The 13,396-nt window shown below is 38.0% G+C and overlaps 1 protein-coding gene across 3 annotated transcripts in view; it reads left to right on the forward strand.

Moving 5' to 3' along the window:
* The first annotated feature begins 251 nt into the window (after positions 1-251).
* LOC149556456 (cytochrome P450 704C1-like) overlaps positions 252-13,396 on the forward strand; it is a 92,893-nt gene continuing 79,748 nt past the window's right edge. For all 3 annotated transcript variants that reach the window (XM_089830767.1, XM_089830769.1, XM_089830768.1), the window contains exon 1: positions 252-1,041. In XM_089830767.1, coding sequence (XP_089686893.1) covers positions 748-1,041 — 294 coding nt within the window. In that variant the 5' untranslated portion in view covers positions 252-747. The remainder of the gene's footprint in view (positions 1,042-13,396) is intronic.

Genomic DNA, 13,396 nt, shown 5'->3' on the forward strand with positions numbered 1-13,396 from the left:
ATACAATTATATATAATGATGATATTATTTATCATTATTAATTTTTTTAATATGGTTATTCAACTCTTCGTGAAGTTTTACAAATGAAGTAGTACGTAGAGTAGGTTTGACCTAGGACGAAACTCACTAGTTTGGGTCAGGAACTAGAGAGTCTCAAGAGACTCGAACTAGAGGGTTGAGAGAGAGAATAGCAAGAAAATATCTCCTTCCTTAACATTTATATAATGACATCTAATATGAAATCGAACATCGTCTTTCTCAGGGAAATCCATACACAAGTATCTTCCTCTCCATCGACCGACCATTCCTATGAACATTTTAGATGCTTTAATCGTATCTTCTTCTTTGTTCAGAGAAATACTCATTTAAAAAAGAAAAAGACGACTTTGTCAATGCATACATCGATTAAGCCCAGTCAAACAACCTGCAAGAGCATCCAAAATCTGGGGTTTTATCCAAATTTCAACTTTCCATTGCTTTTGGATATCCGCTTGACATCGAAACTTAAACCCATGTGTAAGGGTTGTTTTATAAATGGCTCTTTGTTAATGCATCTACTGCCCGACCCAATACAAGAAATTATCAAGAGTATCCAACGTCTGGGGGTTTACTCCAGACTTCGATCCTCAACTTCTTATGGACACCCACTTCATGCAGTAGCTTAAAACCACCTCATCCACGAAGTTTAGCATCAGAGTTCCTTTTAATATATTCCAACTTTGCATTACTTTTGTGGTGACAACAAGAATGGTGTTTGGTATAATTGTAGCAGCAATTGCATTACTCCCCATTGCACTTGCTTCTCTGCTTTTTCTGCAGAACATTTTCAAAAGCAAATGGAGTAATGGTCCATACCCACCTGTAGCCGCTACAATAGTTGGTCATATTCTCAATTTTAAGAGGGTACATGATTTCTATGCTGATCATCACTACCGCTATAAAACATACAGATTAGCTTATCCTACTCACAGCTATGTTTATACGACTGATCCTGCAAATGTGGAGTACATACTCAAAACGAATTTCACAAATTATGGTCGGGTATGTCTTCTTGTTCTCGAGTCCTTTGTACCCATTGACAGCTGTTTTCTAGCACTTTGAAATTGCAAAAATAATCATTTTAAATTGAAGAAATAAAGCAATATTGGCTAGTTACATGAAAGGATTGATAATGTAATTTGTTTATATAAATTATAGGATAAATTGTTTTTAAAGGGTATCAAAGGTCTACAGTTAGGTGGTGTTTCTGTAGTATATTTTAAAATATGATGTTTTATGGGAACTCAATTGGAGTAAACCTTTATTACTTTATATTTCTAACAGAAGCGTTTTAAAGAGTCCCATCTTTTATGAGTGTACATGTCCTACTCAGATAATGCTTACAATAACATGGTTTAAATTTTAGATTTAATTGTTTTAAGTATGAATTTATAATATTTTTTAATAATTTGGGTTTCTTGCTAATTGCATTTCATGACAGAATTTTGCTTTCTTTGTTTGATTAGTGGAAAAAAATGGGTTTTTGAGATATCTACAACCCTAAACACCTTGAAAGCAACAAATACAACAATAATACATCAAGATAACATCCTAGAATCATATAGGTAGTATATAAAACAAAGCTGCAACAACTTGGAAAGTAGACAGGAGACACGGCACAAGAGACCCCCACCCAAACACCAGCCTTAATAATTTTTAGCTGCAGGTCTAGAACCACTTGGTTCGATAGGACACTTGCTGCCACTAGCAACCACATTTTCTATTTCTCTAATATGAACTAACTTCATTTGGTCTTCCTCTATTCCAATCTACCTCAATATCAGCCTTGGATTTCTGGTAATTCTGGCACATGGCTGATCACCTGGCATGCCGCCTTTAATGAAGGGAGATGCTTTTCTTAGCATTCAAGTTCTGGTCAAGCGAGCACAGCACAACATCAACTTCAACTTTTCCCTGCAAAGAAATAAACGGTGAATTTGGATAGCCACAACATTATCTTTTTCTGAAGACTTGATTTCCTCTTCTTCCTAACCTGACCCTGTTAGTGCTATCTCTTTCACAAGCCGTCTCCTTGCAAATGATACCTTCCTGGACACTTTTTTCTGAAACCCTCCTTCGCTGGTCCTTAAAAGCAGACAAACACTTTTTTCTCTAGAAGGATTTTGCTTTCTTATCCTCCTTAGTCCTTACCATGGAATTATAGTTCCAACTCAATCTATCCGTCCCAACTTCTATCTTCCTTTTCACCTGATCTCCTTTCTGCCCTTTCTTAAGAGGAATTGTTTTTCCATTGACTTTGTATATTTCTTTTGATAAAATATTCAACCCCTCCGTATTTAAATGTCTGATCTCTACTTCAGAACCATTGGACCAACTTCGGTTGCATTAATAGTTGGTGATAATTGAAGGAGTTTATTGGGTAGACAGTTTCCTAAGACTTTACTTCCCTAACTTTGGTTTTTGTAAGAATTTGCCAATAGCAACAACCCAAGACCTACACGCCAATGGGGGGAGGGAGAGAGAGAGAGAGAGAGCTGTATTACACTGGATTACAAACAAAAGACTTGATTACATCATGTAGATATGCTTGCTTATATAGGCAAGACAATAAGAGACCATGAGAAGAAGATAATTTATTACCCACATAAGGTGAAATCACATGTCCACAAAAGGTGGGTCATCCTTCATTATGCAATGAAGTATGTGCAACATGTGAACGATGATAATGTGATAAATGCACTAAAGGTGGATACAACATGATACGGGAGCATCCTTGGGTTCATGAAATTCTTGTATCAACCAAAAATATTTCTTTTCAGTTTGATCCTGTTTTGTTAGTTTGTGTGTTTTCTGTGGCATTCCTTCGTGTTGGCTCAGTTGCTTCTGCGAACTTCATGTCATGTTTTGGACATCATGTTTTACCTTTGTCTAGGTTCACAGCTCAATATGTTTCTTTGCAGTGGAGATCTCTTGGATTCTTACTTGGACCTGTTTGTTCTTCATGATTAATGACTAAGTCGGAGTTTTCCGGTCATTCGAAGCAATTCCATGATTTGCAAAGCTTTGTGGCTCATCGTTTGATATTCCTTTGCTTGTGGCTGATCTACCTATGACTTCGCGCTTCATTTCGGATTGTGTTGGTTAAGTTCTTCCAGATTTGGGTCGTGACCTATGTTTGGTATACATTTTCCTTACCTTGGAAATTGTGATATTTCTTGGCTGATGTGTTTTTGCAAAGGCTCTATATATTGATGTATTGATCTCTAGGGAGGCAGTTCTCAGCCGGGTAACCTCTTGGAGGTTAATATTGAAGGACAGATCTAGATTTCTGTTTGTATTAGGCCTATATGCTTGGAATGTAAGCTTGCATGTTGCTGGCCTATTGTATGTAACATCATGAATCTGTGTTTATGCGAACATCTGATTTGACATGATCTCGGTTCCTTGGTGTTCTTGTGGTGGTTGTTTCTGCTGTGTGACTTGGATTGCATGGTTTGCGCTGTCCTCATTGAGGGTCCTCCTGTTGTGACTGCAGCAGGTGGTATCAAGGCGAGTTTTTGTTCTTATGTTGATAGATCTTTGTTCCTAAGCTTGCAAAGCCCTAGAAATTTTTGTTGTAGGGTGGCAGAGCGAGGATTTCACCTGCAATTATAGAGGACCTGCACAAGGTGGATCGGAGAGGAAATGTTGTTGGCTATGAACATTGAATTAGTTATTGAGGCATCTCGTGGGTGGACAAATCGCTGACTTGAGGTAGGCTGTAAGTGTGTTCACTGGATCACTGACTAAGAGGCACTTGAAAGTTAAATCGTTGAGTTGAGGCAGTTGAAACCTTGTAGTGAGATCACTGAGCTGAGGCAATTGTACTAGAGGAAAGGGAGAGATGCCACCGAGAAGGATGGACCCTAGATGGATGGAACAAATGATGGAAGACTTAAGAAATGAGATCCGTAATGTATTAGTTGGTTTGCAAAGGAATCTAGAACTAGAGGAAGAATATGAAGAGGTGGTAGAAGATCTTGAGACTGAAGAGGTTGAAGTACCAACAAATGAAGAGAGATTGCTGTGAGCAATGACACAAGTTAGCAAAAGTCATAGAATGGAGGTTTCTAACTTTTCTAGCCCATCGCATCCAAAAGATTTGATAGACTGGATAGGAGAGTTAGAGGACTACTTTGAGCTTGAGGATATCAGAGATCCACAGAGGGTTAGGTTAGCTCAAACTAAGTTGAAAGGACATGTTGCCTTATGGTGGAAAGAGTTGCGAAAGGACAAAGAGGAAAATGGTGAAATGAAAATCACTCGGTGGAGGTAGATGATTACAAGGCCGAAGGTTAAATTCAGTCCAGAAGACTATGAGTTGGAATTGTTCAAGATGTTGCAAAATGTGAAGTAGAAGGTCATGAGTGTGGAGTATACTGGGGAATTTTACAAGATGACAATTAGATCTGGACACTGAGAGATATCTAGAGAGAAGGTGGCTAGATGTATAAACGGCCTTAGATTGAACCTTCAAGATGAGATGGGAATGATAAGAATTTCCATAGTATAGGATGCTTAGCAATATGCTCTTAAGGATAAGGAAGACAACAAAATAACCCTAGAGGAAAAGAGAAGGAGAAGAGTAGTATCTAAGCAGAGTAAAAGACCAAATCAAAGGGCACAAAGAAGAGAAACTGGTAGCAAGGAATTCTTGGGTAAATGTTTCAAGTGTGGAGAAACTGGACATAAATATTTAGAATGTCCTCAGGGATCTAGAAAAGGTATTGATAACAAGAATTTCATAGCACATGAGGAATAGGCAGCTAGAACACTAGAGGAAAGTATGGTAGAACTAGAGATGGGAGAATCCGGTATGCTTAGGAGAGTTCTGATAGAGTATAGTACAGTAGAAATTGAAACTACACAAAGGAAGAATCTTATTAGGACTATATGCAAATTAGGGGGTAAGTGTTGTAAGGTTGTTGCAGATAGTGAAAATATTGATAACTTGGTATTTGAAGAAATAGTGGAGAAACTTGTTTGAAGAGGCTTCAATTGTATAATTTGATCAAAACAAATTCATAAAACACATAGAATACTTGCATGCAAAAACTTGTCACAAAGAAGTAGAGAGAAGACAAATACAAGGGTTTTTGCTTTGACAATATGTAAAATTGTATTATCAGCCAAAAAGAATGAATGAAATGTACAATGTATTAATCCTCATAGAAGGTGATCAAAAAAACTAATAGGAAACCCTAATAGGTAAAAAGGCATTTAATAATTAATTTAATTATTAGATGACTAATGCAAGTGCATGGAAGTGAAATCTTAAGAAGGGAGTAAAGTTAATTAATTAATGCAATTAAATTAATACTTTACTCCAACATCACCCCTTAAGATGAGCAACAATGCAGCTACACAATGCAAGAAGAAAGCAAAGGAACTACAATGTTGAATGCAAACTTGGGTCCCCACATGGCTTGCTAAGGTACCCAATCACAATCAAATCTCTATGAAACGGAGAAATAGGGAAAACCACATGGGACAAACCGTACTCCAAAGAGAGATAAAAGGATGTTGAATGTTGGAAAAGAAAGGGAGGCAGGCCTCATAGAGACCCCCCAAGGACAACTTCCTTCAACCCAAGCATAGAACGCGGCTGAAGATACCATGTAGATGCAAAAGGTTTGGTGAAGATATCAGCACCTTGCTTTGAACTGGGAATGTACTTCAAGTTGAGAGAACCATCTTGAATCAACTGCTTGATGAAATGCATATGGATCTCAATGTGCTTGGTCCATGGATGCTGAACTGGGTTGCAGGAAATGTGGATGGCAATTTGATTGTCACACCAAAGAATAGTGGGACTATCAGGAGCAAAACCAAACTCTGTCATCAACTACCAAAGCCATAAAACCTCCTAACTCACTAGCCCAGCGACTCGGTACTCTGCCTTTGTACATGATAATGCAAGAGTTACTCGCTTCTTGCAAGACCATGTGATAGGACCAGAACCAAGACAAAGAACAAAGCCAGAAGTAGACTTACGATCATTAGTATCACTAGCCCAATCTGAGTCTGTGAAACCAACAATGTGAGGATCTCCTAATGTGTAGTGAATGCCATATAAAGTGCCTTGAATGTACTTTAAGATATGTTTGGCAGCTTGCCAATGACTCTCATGAGGATCATGTGAAAATTGAGAGACAAGTCCAATCGCAAAGGAAATATCAGGACGTGTGTGAGTCAACTACAACAAACTACCCACAAGCTGCCTGGATAATGTGGAAATGATTGTAGGAGTAGAGCAAGTGGTAGATAAAACAACACCCAACCGAAAAGGTGTGGGAGCAAGCTTGCGATCAAGCATGTTGAAAATTTGAAGCATATCAAGAGCATACTTTTGTTGGAGTATGGAAATCCCATCTGAAGAATGAATAACCCGTAGGCCCAAAAAGTAGTGCAGAAGTCCAAGATTAATCATCTCAAACTGCTCTTTCAAAGCTTGTTGAACACTTTGAATCATGGAGGAAGAATTGCCTGTAATAATGAGATCATCAACATATACTACAAGTATCAAAAGATCAACCTTATAACGCTAAATGTACACTATAGGATCAGAATGACAGCATGTGAATTGTGATGCAAGCAAAAAAGAGTCCATCTTCTCATACCAAGCTTGAGGGGATTGTTTGAGACCATATAGTGACCTCCTAAGTCTGCACACTATAGAAGATTCCTGCACAAAACCCTGACGCTGCTCCATATAGATCTCCTCGTGTAGATCCCCATGCAAGAAGGCACTCTTCACATCCATTTGATATACTGTCCATCCCTGAGAAGCTGCAAGTGAGAGTACAAGGCAAATAGAATTCATCTTGGCGATAGGAGCAAACGTCTGAGAGTAATCAAAACCCTCCACTTGTGAGAAGCCCATTTGCAACAAGATGTGCCTTTTACCTATCAATAGAACCATCTACAACATACTTGGTACGGTACACCCACTTCCACGAAACCATCTTTCGTCCTTTTGGAAGATGACAAAGATCCCAAGTGTGATTCTTCATCAAAGAGTACTCCTCATCTATAGCCCTATCCCACTTAGGGTATCCTTTTGTTTGTGAAAATGTCTAAGGATCATTTCAAATGGCATGACTCAAAAGACCAATACTAGATGTCTGAGCGCAAGTGCGATGAGTATCTGAAGGATCACCTGCCAAAGGGCCAACTGCACCTTTTCTATTATTTGATCTAACTGATATGTACCATTATGAAAATCAGGGCATTCTATTACAAATTCATGTTGTTTATGATATAGAATGCACAATCATTGGGACTTTCATGTATTTTCTAATACTTCATTCCAATTTGATTCATAATAGTAGATAATTCTCGATACGAATGAGGGAAAATGTTTGATGGTGGTAATGAAAACTCACCTATCAACCTACGACAACAAATATGATTTGTTAATATAATGAATAGTAATGGTATACTAACATTGAAGATGACAAAAATGGCATACCTTAGCATATGTAACATTGCTACATTGGATAAACCATTCATAACTTTCAAGTTCACCAACAACACTATAGCAAAGAGAAGAGTTGTTTGGGAGCCTTGGCATAGGGGCTCGTATGCCTTCTCCAATATAGGTTTATCAAGCCCATCTTCATCATCATTATCAGATGCACTAGTACCATCCTCATGGTCATCTTGATCAGATGCACCAATACCATCTTGTTCAATCATGTCCTCTGACACATTATCAGCTACGCCACTACCATCATCTTCAATTGTGTTCTCTGTCGCAAGATCATCTTCTTCCACGGGAGAGTTCTCCTTGTCTTGGATATTCACACCTCTATGTTCCTCCAATTGGAAATCCACATTCACCAATCGATGAAACTCGTGCCCCCCTTCAATGTCACCATGTTGCCTACAATGACTCTAGACTATTGTGATTAGAATTCTTCAATTCTTTAAGCCCTTACACTTTTTGCAAGGAAAATTACATTTATCAACTTTTCTTTGGAACTCTGACCACAATCTAACAATTGTCTCATTATTATTTTTTGGGTTCATATTACTAGGCGTGGTCTTTCTTCACAATAAAATATTCGGGCTATAAATATACAAAATGTAAATATACAAGCATTAGTAGTATGTTGTATATAATAAAAAATAATAAAATATTACAAGATTATACAAGATTTACAAATACACACACAAATCATACTCACAAGATGCGGCCAACCAATTTGCAATTCCTTCCCAAATTATATTTCCTAATATTTTTCCTCCACCATAATTTGGACGTAGTATTTTAAGGTGATTTAGGTTTTTAAGTTCATAATTGGTTAGAATGCAAAGTTGTAAAAAGTTTCTCAAGCAACTTTGCATTTTACAAAAGTTGCATTTGACAACTTTTTGCATTATTGAACCACCTTGCATTTTTTTGGAGTTGGGTTCGAATTTGTTTTGCATTTGTCCATACAAGAATATATGTTTTTAAATATATGTATACACTTCATCAAAGAGTACTCCTCATCTATAGCCCTATCCCACTTAGGGTGTCCTGTTGTTTGTGAAAATGTCTGAGGATAATTTGAAATGGCATGACTCAAAAGACCAGCACTAGATGTCTAAGCGCAAGTGTGATGAGTATTTGAAGGATCACCTGCCAAAGGGCCAACTACACAAATAGTATCATGAGCCCACTTGGGCACATGCTGAATATTGGTGAAGGTGGTGAGAGCGGATCATCATTTGAATCATCCTCAAAGGATGTAGAATCTTGAGGAGAAGAGGAAGTACTAGGTAGGGAGGGAGAAGTTGGTGATTAAGGCTCCTTGTGAGGATAACACTCACCAAATTGGACGTCTCGCCGAAACAAGACCTCTTTGTAGTCAAGATCATACAACCTATGTGCCTTTATATCCTCACACTAGCCAACAAATATCAGTGGTCAGCTCTTCCTCTCCATGGCTTTCCTCTGAGCATTTGGAATAAATGCTCAAGCCTCACTACCAAAAACTCTGAATTTAGAAACATCAGGCTTGACATGGGACCGAGCCTCGTCAAGAGTCATATGTCATAATGTCTTATGAGGCATCCGATTTGAATGTAGTTGGCACAATTCACTACCTCTGCCCAACAAGAAGGTTGCATATCTCGAGATTGAATCATACAATTGGCCATCTCTAGCAATGTTCTATTCTTTCTCTTAGCAACTCCATTCTACTGAGGAGTATGGGGAATTGTCAGCTGATGTAATATACCATGCTCAGAGAAAAAATCACGGAAAGATTGATTCACATATTCCCCCCCATTGTCAGTTCGTATCCACTTGACAGAAAGATCATACCGCTTCTCCAAAAATGCCTTAAAGGTTTGAAATGAATCAAAGACATCAAACTTGTACTTCAAAAAGTACACCTATGTGCGTCTAGAGAAGTCATCTATGAAGGTAAGCATATAACAAGCACTAGAAAAAAGAGTGGGAAATGTTGTAAAATCACTATGTATCAACTCCAATGGTGCCTTAGCACATGAGGCTCTACCCATTAGAAAAGAATCTCGGTGATTTTTGCTAAGAGCACAACCTCGACAAACACCATCAGTGCAAGAGATCTCAGGCAACCCAATCACTAGCTCCTGTGTACTCATGTGCTATAGATATTTGTAGTTGACATGGCCAAAACGCTCAAGCCAAAGCTTGCTCACTACGTCTGCATGAGCAACAAGAGAAACACCTATAGAATCGAAGCTCTCAAAGTCATCAAACCTGTATAAGCAAGACTCTGAATCAATACTTCCAGTAGCCACAACCAAATCAGAATCATGGAGATCTCATATAAGCACATCATGTGGAGAGAACTCAACCATTTTACCAGAGCCAAAATGACAAATCTAGTAAACAGAGAGGAGGTTCATAGAAATGGCAGGAACCAACATAACATTCTGTAGAGAACCACCATCCAATGAAACAGTGCCTGAACTTGAAACTGTAAGCTGTGCTGAGTCACCAACTACAATATGTGTAGTAGTCCTGTGAGCAAGTGAGGTAACCAAATCAGGAGAGTGTGTCATATGGTGCGAAGCACCATAATCAAGGATCCATGTAGTAGAAGCAAAAGCTCGTGTAGAAAGAGCATGTCCTTTCCCTAGAGGAGAAGGAGGTGGCTTCGGAGAAGCAATACTGTGCCGTTGCATGGCTTCCTCAAGAGCCTTAATTCGTTTCTAACACCTGGAAACTAGATTCCCTTCCTTGCCACAGAAACTACAAAGATCACCTATTTACTTCTTAGTCTTGGAGGAAGACTCACCAGACTTAATAGATTTTCCTTTGGGAGAGGGTTTCTTGTTATCTGATTTCTGAGGTGGCTTGGAGGAATGCTCACTTCTAGCTGAATGTGATTTGGGCTTTTGTTTCTGCTTTTGCTTCGCCTTAGATGTCTGAGCAACCAATGCCTGGTTCTTTGATCTTGTAAGAGAATCCAATTGTGTGAGCTTGGCCTACTTTCTAGTCAACTGATCACAGAACACCTCAAAGTGGGCATTTGGAATCTAGGACCCAAGGCATCAATAATGGAGTGAAAAGTAGATGAGAGAATCTGAAAGTTCCCTCGAAGCTTAAGAAAAAATTAGGTAAATGCACTCATTATCAATCTTGATCTTCCTACAACCCTAAAGAAAAGATCTCTACTGTTTGAACTTCATCAGAAAGTCCTCAATAGTGGGAAATGAATCAAGTAGCAATGATGTCAACTCTGCCTCAATCTGAAGTGCTCTAAACTCATTAAAAGTGCCAAACTACCTCTCAAACTTGGTCCAAATCTCACGAGGAGTATTACAACCATCAAGATGAAATAGAAGATTGTTTGTAACATGCAATGATAACAATCCCATTGCTTGATCCATGTTGTTCCTATGTTGCATAATCTCAAAAGGGCGGTGTCAACTGAGGCTGGGCCTCATCCAAACAGAACCATAACCCTCATGATCTGAGAAGGTGAGTCATACGACCTTTCTAGAGATGGTAGTTATGCGGAGTAAGAGGCTCAACTAAAGGGGAGTTTGTCATGCTACAAGTGGTGCCTCAACTGCTTTGATTTTTATTATTATTAATGTGATATTTTAGAACTAGATAGAAGATGTAGAAGGGATTTTTTATTTTGTGTTTTTGAATTATGGTTTTCTTAATAAAATATTGATAAAAACAATAGAGAATCTGTATAGTTATCGAGAAGAGCTTTTTGATACTTCTTTCAGATTGAAAAACAAAGCTAAAATGAGCAAGTTATGCCCCTTGGAATGTAAGAAGGATCTTCTGGCTTCAATAGCAAAAACAAGTACCAATACAGAAAAAACTTCACAGTTGTGACCATCTCGGAAAGAGCTTTCTTGTGATATCTTGTTTGCCCAAAAATGCCTTTATATGCTCAAGATATCATAAAAAAGGATAGAGTATTGCGGAAGGCAAAAATTTTCCTTTTAAACCCCCCTAGGAGCCAAAATATAAGCCCCCCTAGTGCTCATGTGACCACGGGTTGGCAAGTAGGGGGTTGGTGGTCCGTGAGCGGTGTGGTAGTGATGCGGAGGGTGAAGGGCGGAGGTGGCCCGTGGGCGACAGTGCGCGGTGGCGGCGTGGTGGCCGCTACACCAATGAGTGCTTGTTTAAATTAAAACGTGCTATGTTTTTTCAAACACATTATATATATATTTATTTAAAAAAACAAATTGCCTTGATCCGCGTGCAAAGGTCGTACGACCTTGATAGCAAAAAATTATTGCTACAAAATTTTGTTGTCTCCAAAATTGAATTGCTTTATATGGAAATTGAAGTTTTTGGGTGTTGCATGCTCAATAATGAGGTCTGTTTTTGCTCAAAATGCACCAAAAATAGTGACCTCCCTATTTCAATAAAAAATACCGGAAAAATACTTAGATCTGATCCAACAAATCCTTGCTCTTGTTTTCTTCAATAATTATTAGCCATAAAGAATGAATGAAATATACAATGGATCAATCCTTATAAAGGAGATCAAAAAACCTAATAGGTAAAAATGCATTTAATAATTAATTAAATTATTAAATGACTAATGCAAGTGCATGAAAGTGAAATCTTAAGAAGTGAGTAAAGTTAATTTAATTAATGCAATTAAATTAATACTTTACTCTAAGATCAACATCCTTGTCCTTATAAGTTGGTTGCAAGATGATCATGTAGTAGAGTTGAAAGAGCAGTGCTTGGTGAAATTTAATATTGTCCCTTTCAGAGATGAAGTCTTGTGTTATGTCTTGTCTATGAGTGCTTGTCATGTTCTATTGGGTTGACCTTTTTAATATTGTCCCTTTCAGAGATGAAGTCTTGTTTAACGTCTTGTCTATGAGTGCTTGTCATGTTCTATTGGGTAGACCTTGGATAAAGGAGTTGTCTTTGATTATAGAAGGAACCTAGTTACTATAGAAAAGGATGGGCAAAATTTTACTTCGGCTTTGTTGAAGGAGAAAGAGAATGGAGTGAGGAACTTGAGTCTTGTAAAGAGTTGTTGGGTTGAAAAGTAGAATGTGGAGACTATACTGGAGGATGACATAGATTTGAAGAAAGATCTTGTGGGTAGATATGAAAATAAATTGGTATGAGATGGTGGTAAAGGTAAAGTTATGCAGCACAAATCTTTGGTTGCAGATAAGATGGACTCTTGCAGAATGTGCAAATGTGCTAAGTAGAAGAAAGAAAGTTGTGCTAAATGTCCCTTACTATTGTATACAAATAAAAAAAGGTGAAGAAAAGGATAAATTGAAGGATTTGACAAAAGAAAGAAAATAGGTAAGAAAGGAGCAATATACAAATAAGGAGGACATTTGGATCAAGAATGAACATGGGATTTATATTCTAAATCTTATCATATGTTCATGAGTTCCTCTCATGGAACATCTTCTTCTCACTAGGGTTGTGGGACATAGAAGCATCCTTGGGTTCATGGCAATTGTGCATCAACCAAAAGTATTTACTTTTAGTTTGTACTTGTTTTGTTAGTCTTTATGCTTTTTGTAGTATTCCTTGTATTGGCTTAGTTGTTGCAATGAACCTCATATCATATTTTGGACATCATGTTTTACCTTTGTCTAGGTTCACACCTTGGTATATTTCTTTGCAGTGTAGATCTCTTGGATTCTTGCTCAAACCTTTTGTTCTTCATGTTTAATGGTTAAGTTGAAGTTTTCCTATTGTACGAAGCAATTCCATGATTTGTGAAGTTTCGTGGCTCATCGTTCAATGATCCTTTGTTTGTGGTTGATCTACTTATGAGTTCACACTTCATTTCAGGTCGTGTTAGTTAAGTTCTTCCATATTTAGGTCTTGACCTAAATTTGGTATTACATTTTCCTTACCTTGCTTTCT

The sequence above is a fragment of the Cupressus sempervirens genome, chromosome 5 (genome assembly GCF_028749045.1).
Source record: "Cupressus sempervirens isolate cs-2001-9-10 chromosome 5, ASM2874904v1, whole genome shotgun sequence".
Taxonomy (NCBI): domain Eukaryota; kingdom Viridiplantae; phylum Streptophyta; class Pinopsida; order Cupressales; family Cupressaceae; genus Cupressus; species Cupressus sempervirens.